The following is a 16527-nucleotide window of genomic DNA, read 5'->3' on the forward strand; positions in this document are numbered from 1 at the left end:
ATATGTAATTTGTATTTGAATGAAAACATCTGAAATTAAGTTGAACACGCTTGACATTATATTGTATTTGATTTACATTTCTTTCTTGTATTTTATTTTCCTTTTCCGGGGCCTGAAAACTGTCTGTTGGGGTGTATATGGGCTGTTTATCTCTTAATTTTTATGGTTTTATTGGATTATGTTCATGATATAGCATTGATTTTTTTTTCTTTATAAATTAGTATTGATTTTATATTGATTGTTGTTTTTGATTTCCTGTAATTGGGTAACAATACTTGTGGGAAATAAAGGATTATTATTATTATTATTTCAATTTGTTTAATTGATTTCCCGACTTTTGCTTATACGCGTAGGATTTCTCCTCGCCGTCGGCTTCTCACTCCTCGCTAAGAGGAACATTCACTCAATCCCAGATATTTAAAATATCAAAAGGGCAGAGCTCGGTCGTGTCCGGTCCTTGTGGTCCCCCTGGTTCTCGTCGAACTTCTGGTCCTCTTACACGCGATCCTTGCACCTGTCCTTCGCTTCCTAGGAATTTTCTCACCGTCCTTGCAGTACCTAAAAGAACAGCTTTTTGCATTATATTACATATATACTCACTAAGTCCTAGTTGCTTGATATTTCTCTTGAGATTTTTGGGTACTATTCCTGTTGTTGAGATGATAATTGGAATAGTTCTCGTTGATATCATTCCCCACTGGCGCTTTATCTGAAATTCGAGGTCCCTATATTTAGAAATTTTTTCGACCTCTTTTTGACGCATGTTGTTGTTATTGGGTATTGATACGTCGATGAGTATTGCTGCCTTTTGATGTTTATCAACAAGCAATATATCTGGCCTGTTGTGAGGGACTGTTTCATCAGTCAAAATTGTAAGATCCCAGTACAGTTTATAGCGTTCGTTATCCAGGATGGTTTCCAGTCGGTATTTGTAGTATGGCACTTTTTCAGAATGAATTAGTGTTAATTTAGTTGCCATTTCTTGGTGTAGTATCTTTCCTACTGCATCGTGTCTCTCTTTATATTCATTTCCTGCAAACATTTGACATTCTCCTGAGATATGTTGGATTGTCTCATTCGTTGGACACCCATAACGGCATCGATCGTCAGTAATAGTTCGATCCTTTATGATATGCTTGCAGTAATTTCTTGTTGAGATCACTTGATCTTGAATGGCTAAAAGAAATCCTTCCGTTTCTGGATACATCGCACCTGATGTGAGCCAATAGTTCGACGCTTCAATGTCGACATGATCCTGGTTCACCTTGTTGAAATGTCGTCCATGTAGGGGCTTTTCTCTCAATCTTTGCAGTTTTTCTTGGATTGTCTGGTGGTTGTATTACAATTGCTCCTTGTGCAGTTGTAAAAGTGTTGATTCGTCTGCTTCACACAGTACTTTGTAGATCTCTAAGGTGCCTGATTTGTCTTTGAAGTATGTTCGTAGGCATTCAATTTGCCCATGGGCAAGTTCTGTGATGTCTAGCAGACCTCTGCCTCCTTTATTCCTCGGGAGTGTCGTCCTCTAAATGCTACTTTTCGGATGGTGCTTGTGTGCTTTCGTCATCAATGTTCTCATTTTTCGTTGCAGGTTTTCCATATCTGTTTTGCTCCATGGAATGATACCGAAAGAGTATGTAAGAATTGAACATGCATATGTGTTAATGGCTCTCGTCATGTTCTTGCTGTTGAGGTTTGTTTTTAAAATTTTGTTGATTCTCCTAATGAACTCAGTTGTTAAGTCTTCCTTCATTCTTTGATGGTTTATTCGTCGGTTTTGTTTCATTCCTAGGTATTTATAAAGATCGTCCGATTTCATTGCTTCTATCTCCTGTCCATTGGAGAGAGCTATCGGTTCATCTTGGATTTTTCCACGCACTACGCTAATAGTACGACACTTGTCCAATCCGAATTTCATCCCCACGTCTTTCGAAAAATTTTCCACCAGTTTGACCATAATTTGCAAGTGGTTTTTGTTGCCTGTTATAAGTTTTAGGTCATCCATGTATAGCAAATGATTGAGTGCAATAATATTTCTATTTCCTTTGACATTGAAACCTTTCATAGTAGCATTCAGTTGTTTAGAAAGGGGGTTCAGCGCCAAGCAGAACCATAAGGGACTCAATGAATCTCCTTGGAAAATTCTCCTTTCTATTGAAATCTCTTTAGTAGTTATGTTCGCCGTAGAGAGTTCGATATTCGTTCTCCAGTTGCACATTGCATACTTCAGAAAGTTTATTGTAATTGGATCGATCTTGTATATTTCCAAAATTTTTGTCAGTCACCCATGTGGAATTGAGTCGAAGGCCTTCTTATAGTCAATATACGTCATAAAAAGATTTCTGTGTTTTTTGAAGGCTTGGTTACATATAATGGAATCTATTATCAGCAGTTCCTTGGATCCTAGTGCTTTCTTGGAACATCCTTTCTGCTTTGCTGTCATTATGTTATTTTTCTCGCAATGTTTGTAGATACGAGATGCTATACATGATGTGATGATTTTATATATTGTTGGTAGACATGTAATTGGTCTGTATTTTGATGGATCCGCTGTAATTTGCAGATTCTTCGGTAAGAGGTAAGTGGTCCCTGTTGTTAAAAATTTGGGCATTTCCGTTGGATTCCTTATAACACCATTTATGGTTTCAACTAGCCTGCCGTGAATACACCAAAATTTCTTCAACTTCTTTCTAAGGCTAGGAACATAGTGAAGCGACCAAGAGGTGTGAAGAGGATAGCAGAAAGGATAGCGGTTCCCGAGAGTAGCGGCGATGACGAGGTGTCATCTCATAGTGAGGCGAACAAGAAATCAAGGCGATAGTCGAGTTTGATTATTATAGAGGAGGCGCGTTTCCGAAAAATGGATTTAAACTGTTAAAAACTTCGTTATTGAAACTCTGGTATGTAATGAAAAATGATGAAAATAGAAGAACTTGTAGTGTTCACGAAATTAATAAATCTAGGAAAGTACATGGTGAATTTCATCACTTGTATAAAGAATTACGCGATCATCCAGAGAAATGTCTTTCATATTTCCGTATGAATATTGCAACGACTACATTCTGGAAAAAATTGAATCTAAATTGATGAAAAATTTCATTCGCGACCCTATCACTTCCACGGATTAATTACTTGTTAGTTTCATTTCATCCGCTACAGCGTCCCATAACTTGTCCAAAATATATCAATTATGATGTTGAGCAGCTCTCTGATTCCACAAATTACTTTTCACAAATATCGAACTTATGAATAAGTCAATATCCAATTTTATTTATTAATTGCGCAGCTGCGCGGCGATGAACGAAAACAAACTTCCCCGATCTCGCCTCTATCCTCGCTTAACCGCCTCGCGCAACCGCATTCGGGATCGCTGCACTATGTACTACCCTATTAGAATATATTTGTTTGAATTCGCCTCTATCCTCTCTACTATCCTCTTCGCACCTCTTGGTCGCTTCACTATGTTCCTAGCCTTAGACGACACATCAGACCTAGTACATTCTGTTATTATTCAGCTAAACTCCCTCCTGAATATAAACTTAGCTTAGTTTGAGGTAAATAACATATACAGGCTCAATAAAAATAAATCAATCATAAAAATCGAATTTTTATCTTTCATAGCCAAATCCAAAAATAATCCAATGATTAAAAATAGGCTGAGACCGAAGAGTACTAAAGTGAAGATGATCGAGATAATTTCAAACTCCTCAGAAGGCAGGAAAGCCAGGAACCAAGAGCAAGAGAGGTGGTCTTATCAATTTATCAGCCATTCAATGAAGATGTAGAATACTTCAAAAAGTCACTATTTATTAAAACTATCCATATGTCATGAAATTATTTTTAAATTGTGAATTTAATTAAATTCTGTTATTAGGTATCTTCAAAGGGTTAAGAGCTGACGATTCCTTAAATAGATAGATTCCACATAGATTTTTTTGCAAGAATACAAATTCTATAAATGAATTAGAATTAACTTCATTTCAAGATTACTCATTTAAAACAAAAATAGATTTCAATTTTCAATTTATTGGGTCATTATTACTTACAATCCTCAAAAAATATATATAATTTATAACAATACCATAATCGAGAAGGAGACAGTCACCTAAGCGCATGTGGCTTGTTTCGTTTCCTGTCCTCCCCGACATGGCCTGATAATATAATAATAATAATAATAAAATTTATTTGAGAACTTCAACAAATAAACATAGTTTATCGCAGAGGTAATATATATATTAACCTGTACGTGATACTAAATTAATTTTACATTCTAAAACTGTTCTGCAAAGAAAGGAAACAAAATTTATAAAATCTAAAAAAGTAAAAGTGAAAAATTGGATGCTTCGAACCCAGATACTACCATCCACCACCATATGAAAGGACTCGAAATACAGGAAGTCCCATTCAGTAGTCCATGCCAATGCCAGGATTTTGTTGTCTCTAATCGGGTAAATGTGCGTTTTATTTGGTTTAATATCGTCATCATAGGGTATAATTTTCATTTTTCGGGTAAGTTCAAATAATATTGATAAGAACATAACCCCTGATATTTTTAATGATTTATTTTTGTTCGACCCCACATATACTGGTCAACTCTTTCAATCATGTCAATGACGTAAAAGAACATTTTCTTAAAAAAAATCCCTAATAATATTGGTTTTAGGTTTGAGGAGGTCTCATACATCCAAGTAAGGGATGTAATACTTTCTTTAAAAAATTGCAGATTGAGAGATTTCTATGGCCTATCTGTATCACTTATCAAAAGAATTTCTTTTGATAAGGGAAACAATAATATCTACATTTAATGTAGATACTATTGTTTCCCCAATGACTCGAATGATAAATAGATGTCTGCGTGAAGGAATATTCCCTGACTGTTTGAAGATTTCGAAGACTATTCCTTTGTTCAAGAAGGGCGACTCCAATGACGTATCAAACTATCGACCCATATCACTTGTGCCCGTTTTCTCAAAAATTATCGAGAAGATTGTTTGCAATCAAATTGTTCAGTACTTTGAAATTAATGAGCTGTTTTCAGAATCACAATACGGATTCCGCAAGAAAAGAAGTACCATTGATGCCATTCTCCATTTTGTTGATTATACGATTGAGTGTTTCGAGTTAGGTCTTTACTCCTTCTCTTTGTTTCTTGATTTGACAAAGGCTTTCGACTGCGTGTTTCATTCCGCTCTCCTTGAAAAACTGGAATTTTATAAATTTGACAGCATCAGCATCAAACTCATTAAGTCTTTCTTGAGCAATAGGCTTCAGGCTGTGTGTGTTGATGGTCAGTGGTCCAGAGAAAAAGATATAGCTATTGGGGTGCCGCAGGGCTCAATTATGGGCCCTATTCTTTTTCTGATTTTTATAAATGACTTTCCAGATTTTTTCAATCACTGTTTGACAATTCTTTATGCTGATGACACAACTATTAATATATCTGAAAAATATTTTAGTAAGGGGATTGCGTGAGAATGCGCGTTTTGAGGCCTTAAAGGGGTTTTCTGGGAATGGTTTGAGTTTGAATGATGATAAAACCGAATTGATTACTTTTTCATTGAGACCTGTTGATGGGGACCGATTTGTGAGGTTTCTCGGCTTATTTAAGGTCACTAAGCTCACTTGGAGTGCGCATGTTGGCTTCCTGTCTGCTCGGATATCAAGGAAGAAGAAGTATTATTGTAGTATAGAAGTATTGCGCTGTCTCTATCTCATGATGCACTAAGGACAGCTTACTATTCGCTTTGTGAGTTCCATTTTAGGTATGGCTATGGCATGGAGTTTGAGAGGTTGTTTGGATTACAACGTAGGGCTGTCAGAATTTTAGATAAACTTAAATATCGTGAGGATTGTAGGAAATCTTTCACTAATCTGAGGATTCTCACTCTGCCTAGCGTCTTCATTCTGGAGTGTCTCCTATATGCTTATTCAAACCTTGGGGAGAGACGATTGGGTGCGGATGTTCACGATCATGACACTAGAGCCAAGCATGATATACGTGTGCAATATTACAGACTGAGGAGATCGCAGAATGGACCCAACTTTCTGGCCTTCAAGTTTTTTAATACGCTACCAGTAGTTTGGAGATCGCTGCCACCTACCCATTTTAAAAATAAAATTAAAACATTGTTAATGGATAAGGCTCCTTATAATTTTAATGAGTTTTTTTATTTAAAGTTTGATTGATTGCTTTGAAGACTTACATGTTTTTTTTTGTTTAGTTTGTAGTTGTATTTCAGATGTCTGACGTGTGTGAATACTTTTGTTTATTAACACCAATAAAGATGATTGATTGATTGATTTGTTTATCACGTTGCTAATGATAGATCTGGTTTCACCATTAAGCCACATTTTTAAACATTTCTTGAATACTTTTTATTTTTTTTAGGTGTTCAGGGATTATGTTGAAAATTTTTGGGGCCAGGTAGGCATGGCTTCTCTGTCACACACTGTTACTACATCTTGGTAATCACGTTGAGGTATGGACTTGATGTCCATAATGAGTTTCAGAGCATATAATTGCCTTACATCGTGTACTTCTGCCAATTCAAATAGTTGTTGACTAGAAAAATTACGATTTTTTTATATATAATTTTTAATCGAAATTGATTCCTCGCTTATCACTTGGTGAAACATAATTTCAATATTAATAAAAGAAATAAAACACTTGACTATACGTTCCACAAAATTTGTGGAACGTATAGTCAAGTGTTTTATTTCTTCTATTAATATTATAATTTTTAGTATCCATTTCTGAATCGTTTCTAATCCTCTTAAGTGTCTCTGATAAGCTCCTCCATCCAACTATTCCATAACTAATTTGTGATACCACCAGAGCCTGGTAAAATATCTTTAAATATTTAATGTCGTTCATCAGATTGCGTAAGTGTTTAAACTTGGATAGCAATCCTCTTATTTTATTAGTTAAATTTTTGATATGTTTGTCCCATTTCAGCTGCTGGTCTATTGTGACTCCTAGGTATTTAATTTCTTTTGTTTCAGCTACCGAAGTGTTGCCATCAATTTGAAGGGTCCCCATGTTCGGGAGGTTAGGAGAATAGGAGGTAAAAACCATGTACTTTGTTTTAACGACATTTAAGGTTTATTGTTTTCGAACCACTTGCTTATTGCAGTAAAATCACTTTCGGCTTTTTGCTTCAGTCATCTCATGTATCGGCCTGATGCTGAAAAACTGCGTCAGCAAAACATTTAGCATCATTAGATTCCTTCAGTTTTAGTAATCCATTTGTATAAATGAGAAAGAGGACCGGACCGAGGACCGTTCCAAGTGGAACACCATATGTAACAGTTTCCTCCGAGCTCCTAATCCCTCCAACTTCCAAAATCTGTTTCCTGTTTGACAAATAACTTTTTAGGATACCATATATTGGTCCTCTAAACCCGTATTTTTTTATCTTTTCAAGTAGACGGGTATGACAGACCGTGTCAAACGCTTTACACAAGTCCACAAATATACACAGTGAAGGAATTTTTTTGTCTAGATTTTCATATAGTTTCCCGGTTAATTTTCTGATATCGTCTTCTGTAGATTTCCTTCAATAAATCCAAATTGTTTTTCATCAATTTAATTTTATACTTTCTCAGGAAATCTACCATACGCGTTTTAATGATCTTCTCAATTGTTTTCGCTATGTTCGAAATAAGGGAAATTGGCCTGTAGTTTATTATTATACTTGTTTACGATCACCGCTATTATAAAGAGATTTGATTATACCTCATTTTAATAAATCAGGATAGCATCAACCTTAAAGACATTTATTGATTAAGTATGATAGTGGTCTTGATATCTCGGTTTCAATTTCTTTTAGTGTCTCGGATTTTATTAAATCCGGACCTGGCGCTCTTCCCGATTTAAGCTTGCCAATGATATTCTCCACTTCCAAGTGATCAGTAGGAATTAAGTAGAGGGAATTACACAAAGCTTTATCGGCTTCTTTATTCTCTTCTTCCTGAAGAGAGCCAAGAGAGGTATCCATACTGGCTCGTTGACACGGTGCGAGAAACCACGTGCGTGAAGGCCTCGAATCGTATTCGCATTCGAGCTCGAACCGTGTATACCAACCACGCGCGTGGTCAGTGTCACCACGTGCGTGCTCGAACGGGTATTATGCAGGTTTATTAGTTGGCGTTCGAGATTCGTGGTAGAACGTTGTTGATTGCTAAATTAAACAGTGTTTTTTTTTAATTATGGCAAAGTGGAGTGAACAACAAATGTCAAACTTTATTCATTTATATGAAACTCATTCTTGTTTGTGACAAACAAACTCTCCGGAGTACAAAAATCGCGACAAACGTCAGCAGGCTCTAGAGAATATCGTGGAAGAGATGAAAATCCCGAATTTCGCACCCATTCTCTTCTATTTGACACTTTTTTCTTCTTAGTTTTTATTTTTTTTGCTATTATTACAGCGGTACACACACCTTGTAGTACCGAATTCATTCTTGCAATTGAAAGCTCGAATCGTGTCAACCAATTTCACGAATGTTCTTTCGAGATGCGAGTCACGAATGCTCTTCACGCACGTGGTTTCACGCGTTCGAGCTCGCACCGTGTCAACGAGCCATACGTGTCGGCTTTCTACACTTCTATTATGTACGACTTTGGGTGGTTAGGATGTTTTTTTGTTCTTGAACATCCATATCAAGCACTGATAAGCTTTTAGGGTTCTTACATTCATTATGTTAGCTTCATTAGAAAGTGCTTCCGTGCTATACCTTCTCTGTTTCCTCAAAATTATCTTCAAGAAAGCGTTCTGTAATACTTGAACATTATCTAATACATTTTCAAACATCCCCCCCAGACTGTGATACAGTATCTTATAACCGATTCAACCATACATTTATAAACCAGGGTCAAATTTTTTCTGGATAGAACATCTCTCAGGTTATATATTTTATAAGTCAGTTTTCGAAGCATATTGATAACGTAAGCTATGTATTCTCCCCATGCCAGGTATTGATCGATGACGACACCAAGATACTTTATGCTTTCCTTCTTCTCGATAGTTGGACAGCGACACTTAACTCCCGTACTTACATATAAATTTTTGAGTAATTAGATTGATTATTTTCTGTAAGTGTGAATGTGACAAATTTAGTCTTTTCCATATTGATGAAGCATATTTAATTTCTAAATAGAATATAAAAACTATAGATGGAAATGCTCGGGATGTGATGGAGGCAGGTGATGCGGAAGAGGTCTTTGTGTTTCTTAGAGTCAGTAGTTTTTAGTGAGCACCATGATTTGGACTGGAGTTCATCGAGGCTTTGCCGTTCGCACGTTTTACGAAAATAACCGTTCTGTGATATAGCGACCCACCGGGCATTTCGGCGCTATTTTGGCATTCCTCAAGTCCATGAAAGACCACTCTATTCACATAAAGTCACAGTTTGGTGTATTCTGTCTCAATTCAGATTGATAAGCCCATATTCTTCGCGAAGAAAAATGTTACCGTCACAGTTGCTTCCTACCATTATGTGTCAATGTTAGAAACCTTCCTACAGCCCGAATCGGAAGAACTTGCTGAAGAATATGATTCCAGCAGGATGGCTGTTTTGAGACATATGTTCCCTGGGAGACTGGGAGAGGGAATGTGGGGCGACTTCTTCATTTGGTGCCACCTTAAAGATAAGGTCTTCAAACATCGTCCACAGAGTTGTTGAATGTTTGCCTATTATTATAGGAGTAAATTGCTTATTTTGGTGAATTTACCGGTGAATATAATTTGTTTCGTTCTACTTTCGTTCGAACCTTTTTTCCATTTTTTATAGAATTTTTGAAATTGAGGTAAGTGTTTTCCTAATAGCAAGTTTGAAGTTTGGCGTAATAAGAATGTGAGTAAATAGCTGCGTCATCAGAAAATAGTGCAATTTAGGTGTTAGGATATTCTGGAAAATCATGAATGAAAATGTTAGAGTATGGGGCCAAAGGGTTTTTTTAATTGGGAGAGTGTGTTCTGGTCTTTAACCACAAATGTTTCGGTTTCAAGTAGGAGTGTAAAAGCTGGATTGAGGATAGGTTCAAGGTTGATCAATTCATACAATAGACCCTTATCAAATGCCTTTTCTATGTCTAGAAGCAGAATTTCCGTGTTTTTCGATTTGGAGCTTGGAAGGCGGATGAAATCGCTTTCAACAAATAAAACTCCTCATAATTGCGTATCACAAAACCCAGAATTTTCAAGTCTTTATAGGTTATAGCACTTATTCATACCCTTTTGCGGTACTCAGAAGGAAAAATGCACGGAAACTGAGAATGAAAAACCTTCAGTTTCAACCAATGCACAATTCATTCCTCTTCAACTTTTGTTCATGCTCCTCAATGATAGGTTGGATATTTCAGATTATATTGACAAAAATCTGCAATTTTTCATGAATATGGAGTAGTGATTCAACTTTGATGCGCAATAGTTTACGAACAAAAAATTTTCCAAGTCTTTCATAATGTCCGTTATTTGTAAACAGTCTTTTCCAAGAAATAACCATAGAACCATAGCATTTCGGTGGTACATTTTCAGCCCCTAACAATTCAGCAAGAGGGAAAAAAGCTTGGATAGTTATATTGAACTACAATCATTAAAATAATAAAATCTTCCGTAGCCATCATCCTATTCGTCAATTTTTTTTATGATTTATGCTGCTGGCCTAGAGTTATAATTCACAATTTTCAATTCTGAGTTGAGAATTTTGAGAGCGAAATTCTGAATTATAACTTTGAATTTGAAGAACAGTCGAATTTTTGATATACCGTCGCATGGCTTCATGAATTTTTTTGTGAATAACACGTTATGTTATATTTCCCTTCTACAGTTATAGACATATTCAATAAATCTTTGAGAAATAGTTGTCATAAAAATCATAATAATATTAACAACATATTCAAAATCTCCAAAAAGAAAAGTTTGTTTTGCTCGTGAAGAAGTACAAATTTTCTGTTAGGTTTCTTTAAATTCAGACATATTTTCTGGTTAAAAGTACATATATGTACTCTGTATATATGATACAAATGTTGAATTGTAAACTATATCTAAAAAATTGAGAAATAAACTTTACCTGCAAAATACCTATTGGTTTACCACCACCGTAAATGATGCCTGTCTGTCTTTGACTAGGATTATGTTCTCTCAATGACCTTTTTATCATTTCAGCCCTGAAATTCGGGATATCATACAATGGTCCCATTTTTGAGTAGCTATTTTTGTCACCATAGCCTACTGGATAACGAGAGTTTTCGAAGAGAGGCTCTTGACTGGCACCTTCATCTGGCTGAACTTCCCTTTGAAAAAATAAACCTATTAAATTTTGGTTTGAATAACTTGGATATAAGAGTACATAATATTTTGCACTGAAAATGATGAACGGAAATAGAAAAGAACGAAATGGCACATATGGATGGAAATATGAAGCATTGTCAAATCTTCTGGTTCAAAAAAATCTAATCAAGAAAAAGTTTTTCGAATTTTGATTGAAAACATTTGTTTCCTTCTGAACTAAACAGTTAATTTTTGACTTACGTGATGGTGATCACATAAGATTGACTTATCATTCAATCAGATTGATAAATAAAAAGGAAATCGGACCCGTAGTAAAATGAAAAGTCACCTTTAACCGAAAGACCACCAAACTGTAAACTAAATTCTTGTTGAGAACGATCCATATATTAAAACCGAACCAATACTGTAGAAGTTGCTGTAGTTATATGTAGTTAGATATATGTACGTAGGTATGTATATTCTGGAAGTTGAATCAGTCAAAAATCTCGAGAAGAAAGCATCTTATGAAAAAATATTTGGAAAAAAATGTTCATGCTTTTGAGGGGGAAGTCCACTTATGCTAAAACCTCTTCCATTTAATCCACTCTAGTGAGGGGGCGAAGGGTCAACTCTGGAATTTGTAGTCTACTGCCAAAAACAAAAGCTTTTTACGAACAATTTGTAACGAGTCGTCAAATATGGCTGTGCAATGAAATTTGTATATTTCTTTTAAACGACCTCAACCTATCTATTCCATTAATAATTTTCATAGAATTCTGACATTTCCTACTGAACTGTTTATTTTCAGTAAATGCTTTGCCATTGATCTTTTGGAAATGTTGAAATTATTGGTTCCTGGTGTGTTTGGTTCAGAATTATTCTCATTAATTTAAAAGATATGTCAATTGAATAAATTGAAAGATCGAAATGGATTTCTTTCATTTGAAATATAATAGAAATCTCCGTCGAGTCGTCTATCTTTATTTCAAGAAAAACTGAAATTTCAAGTGAATTATCAATGGAACCTATACGTTTAGGTCATTCTAACAGAAAATTCGAATTGGATTGATTACAGAGCCATCTGTGACGAATCGTGAAAAATTGTTCGTACAAAAGTTCTGTATTTTTTGTCGTATAATACGGATCTGCTATAAAAACCAGAAGTTCCCATTTAAAATTCCAAAGTTGACTCTCCTCCCCTACAAGGGTGAAGGTAATGAAAGGGGTAGTAGTGTATCATTTCATATTACAAAATACATCATGACATATTTCTGCACTAACAAAATTCCTGAACTATTTTCTCTGTATGTATAACTACCTTTTCAAGGAAGGAGGAATTTTATCAATGCAAAAAAATCTCATGAAATATTTCTGTCATACTTTTCATATTATTTCAAAGAATTTTAACTTACTGAGTCCCGCCAATTCTTAATATTGAGGAAATTTTTTCATACATTTAGTAATTGTTTTTAATGAATCCTCAACTAACAGTACTCTCCTTATTTCGATAAAATTCACACCTGTATTGATCTATCTAGAAAACCTGGCAAAATCGATATTTTTTCCTACCTTTTTTGGATCATTCCTTCAACAAGAGACTTAGCTTGGGCATCATAGTTGAATAATACTAAGGTAGATAGAAAAAGAACACCAATTTTCATCATTTAGTGGGGTGTAATATAAAATTGTATAAAAACTGTCAGATATAAATTATCTGTCATTGTGAATATTTGATTCGAGATGACTACAAATTTCTCAAATTATCCGATCAATTTTCTTTACTCTATGTTTTTTAATATTGCTTTCCTAGGAGTAAACGCGCTCTCCTGAAGCGCGTAGAGGATTTTAGTTGAGAGGACAATATTTTTAGTGACAAAATTATAAGAGCGACTATTAGTTCACATAGGAGTGGGGCCACCATCTGATCTTGAGCAGATCAAAAGCTTAACATCTCGTGCTACTCGTTTATCAAGATCTGCATTTCATGATGACAATATGTATAGGTTAGAACTTTATTTTGTCCAAATGATTAGAAGAGAACTGGTAAATTTCGCGCACCTGAGGTAAAATGATTTAAAAATCTTTCCCATGTGAATGCAAACTTCCACATTTCAACTACGAAATCTTGCATCTACTTATATCTTATTATTCAAAAAAAATTTTTCTGGCGGATCGATTTGAAAAATAAAATAAAAATTTAAAATACTGTCAATGCGCGGAATTCCCCATGTGCTGGGGTAAAATCGCGAATGGAATGGGATAATTCTGCGCAAGTATTAAATAAAGCTGGAAAGCTAAAAATTAAAGCTTCAAATAGACGAATAAATTGTAAACAAAATAAATGAAATGTAAAAAAATAATTAAATTGTAAAAAAACTCTCGTGACCAATTTATAAAACGGGCATTGAATAATAGTGATTCGAGCACTAGGCACTCGAAAATAAGTACTTCGAGCACTATGCACCGATTTTCTCAAAAGACTCTCTAATTCTAAGCACTTTTTAAAAGTAATTCGATATTTCGAGCATTAAGCACTCTTCTAGGCAATGTTGAAAGTGAAGTTTTCAATCAAAATAAATATTTTGACCTATAAAGAAGTACAGCAGAACTTTATTGAAGCGAATTGATTCAAAATAGTAACATTTTGTGAATAAAAAAAAAGTGGTATATCTCAGAGTTGACAATCTGAAGGGAAATAGCAAAATAAAAATAAATGGGCAAAATGAGGATTAAAAAGAACAATTTTAAATACCTACTCCTAAGTATGGATTTTGGAATAATAATGATTGATTATTATAGTTAACCTACATATTGATTAATTATTGAATATCAAATAGCGGGAACCTGCATGGAAGGGAATGTGTTGAAATTAAATTGATTCACGGCTTGACTTGATTTTCAAGCTACTTCGCTTGAACTCAATAATCTTTTCACTTTTCTTTAAAATCGACACAGCAGCAAAATAGATCAAGTTTTGAATTGACTATACAGGATGTTCCTAAATTGGAGGTATAAATGAAAGTGACAGCAAAACAAGGGGGACGCCGACCAAACGGGTAGATAAAGGAAAATAATAAAACTCAGACATAGACGTGCTCGTAATTCAATAAAATTAATCATATTGAAAGCGACAATAAACTGAAAAAGGGTCCGTTTTTTTGTTGTCGTGTCGATTTTGAAGTAAAGTGAAAAGATTATTGGTTCATTTTATGGAAAAAATTTAATTCTTCGCCTTTGAGAGCATTCTGAAATTTCATATTATGGAAATCTTGGGGGTGGGTAATTACCCCCAGTACCCCCCATTTCTACTTCCTTGTAAAAGACTATAAAAAGCCATCAATCGAATGAACTCATTACGAAGTGCATATTCTTATGAAATTATTTTCGATAAATATACACGAGTCAAGCACTAGAACTTATACCTATAGAAAATGTTTTGACAAACTTTAAAGGTGTTTCTTCGAAAAATGTTCCATACACTTCCAATATCTGATCACTTAGGTTTGAAATTCACTTTTACTAAAGATGAAAATAGAAAAGAACCTACTTGTTCTAAAACCGTCGGAATGTTTTCTAATGAAAATATAATTACTTTCAAAATGAGGTGAACGTCTAAGGATTAGAGAGGAGAGTATCTAGTTGCTGAAAACAATGAAGATACACAGTGGAATTCGTTCGTTGATCATTTTCTGAGACTATTTCATGAATGTTTCCCTCTGAAATTCATTCGGGAAAATAATAAAAAAAACGTAGTAAACGATCCGGAGGTTGAACAGTACAGAAACAAGTTAAGTGCAATACAAACCATCTTAGAATACCTACCAGAACTAAAGGAAGACTATGATAAAATTTCAAAAAATATAATAATTTTTCAATGAAAAACTGAGCTGATAAATATCATGAAAAAATAATCAAATCAGACAACAAATGAAGAGTATGTGGGGTTTCCATAAAGAATTAGTCGGTAATAATAATTGTCATGTAAATTTATTTGGAGATGGTTCTAAGAACTTGGCAAATAGATATAACAGCTATTTATGAAACTCCATTCCAAAATTGCAGAACAACTCAAAGCAACGGGTTTCTCGAGGGATCCGCGATCGCTCTTCTTGACTCCAGTTACAGCGGAAGAATTGAAAACACTAAGTCAGAAATTGAGAAATAAATTCACGAGTGCAGATAATGAAATACCAACCAACCTCATCAAAACCTGTATGGACGAAGTTGATGAGGTACTCAGCTATATCATAAACAATTCGTTCACCTAACCACGGCATCTTCCCGAAACAACTCAAACTTGCTACTACTATTGTTCCAATATACAGGAAGAGCTTTTAGCGGGTTGTTCGGGAGCTACAGACCAATTTTACCATAATTTCCGAAGTTGTTTGAGAAGGCCATGTCTGATAGGCTGATTGGCTTCTTGACCTCTTGTAATGTACTCAGCAAACATCAAAATGTCTATATAAAAGGTCGTTCTGACGAGAGCGCTATTTTGCGAAAAATTCACCGAAAATATTATCAAATCGTTCGATAAGAACGAAATCCTGCTGGGTGTATTTATAGATCTCTCGAAAGCCTTCGACAGTCTTAGTCATAAGAAATTGTTGGAGAAGTTGGAGTGTTATGGAATAAGGGGTAGTGTGCTGAGGTGGTTCGAGTCATAATTAAGAGATAGGGAACAGAGAACAGAAGTCAAAAAGGACGGTAACTATTAAATCAGATATAAAGATTAATAACACGGATGTTTCACAAGGAAGTATTTTAGGTCCTATCCTCTTTGTCATTTTTATCAACGATATAGAGAGAATATTTGACTAATACAGCGTGTTCATATTTGCTGATGATACGAATCTACTTGTGTCTGTCTCGAGCTACCCCAGTTTTTACAAAAAAAAGTACATCCTGTTTGAAAAAGTACAAGACTGGTCTGAAGAAAATGACTCGATTCTGAACGCTGAAAAGACTAAGGTAGTCCTATTTCGAACCCTTCAACGAAGAATAGAGAGACCGGATAAAATCACGGTGCTCACTCAGGAGCTAAAGCTCGGTAAGTGCACTTAATTCTTAGGGATATTTATCGATGAGTATCTCAATTGGTCAGGACATATAATGAGATTAATAATTATAACAATGAAAATAATAAAAAAAAGGTAGCGGTAGGTGAATCAGTAGCGATTCACCTATCAGGAGAATTGAATCGACTTCTGCCCACCGCAGATTCCAGGAGCTCCCTGACCCAGGAAGCTGAAACCTA

The 16527-nt window shown here is 35.1% G+C and overlaps 1 protein-coding gene across 2 annotated transcripts in view; it reads right to left on the reverse strand.

Moving 5' to 3' along the window:
- The window catches only part of LOC123686494 (GATA zinc finger domain-containing protein 14-like), a 40908-nt gene extending 27912 nt beyond the window's left edge, over window positions 1–12996 (reverse strand). For both annotated transcript variants that reach the window (XM_045626673.1, XM_045626683.1), the window contains exons 1-2: window positions 12840–12996; window positions 11071–11293 (exon numbers count right to left, since the gene is read on the reverse strand). In XM_045626673.1, coding sequence (XP_045482629.1) covers window positions 11071–11293; window positions 12840–12934 — 318 coding nt within the window. In that variant the 5' untranslated portion in view covers window positions 12935–12996. The remainder of the gene's footprint in view (window positions 1–11070; window positions 11294–12839) is intronic.
- Window positions 12997–16527: the final 3531 nt, after the last annotated feature.

This window comes from Harmonia axyridis, chromosome 1, assembly GCF_914767665.1.
Source record: "Harmonia axyridis chromosome 1, icHarAxyr1.1, whole genome shotgun sequence".
NCBI lineage: Eukaryota > Metazoa > Arthropoda > Insecta > Coleoptera > Coccinellidae > Harmonia > Harmonia axyridis.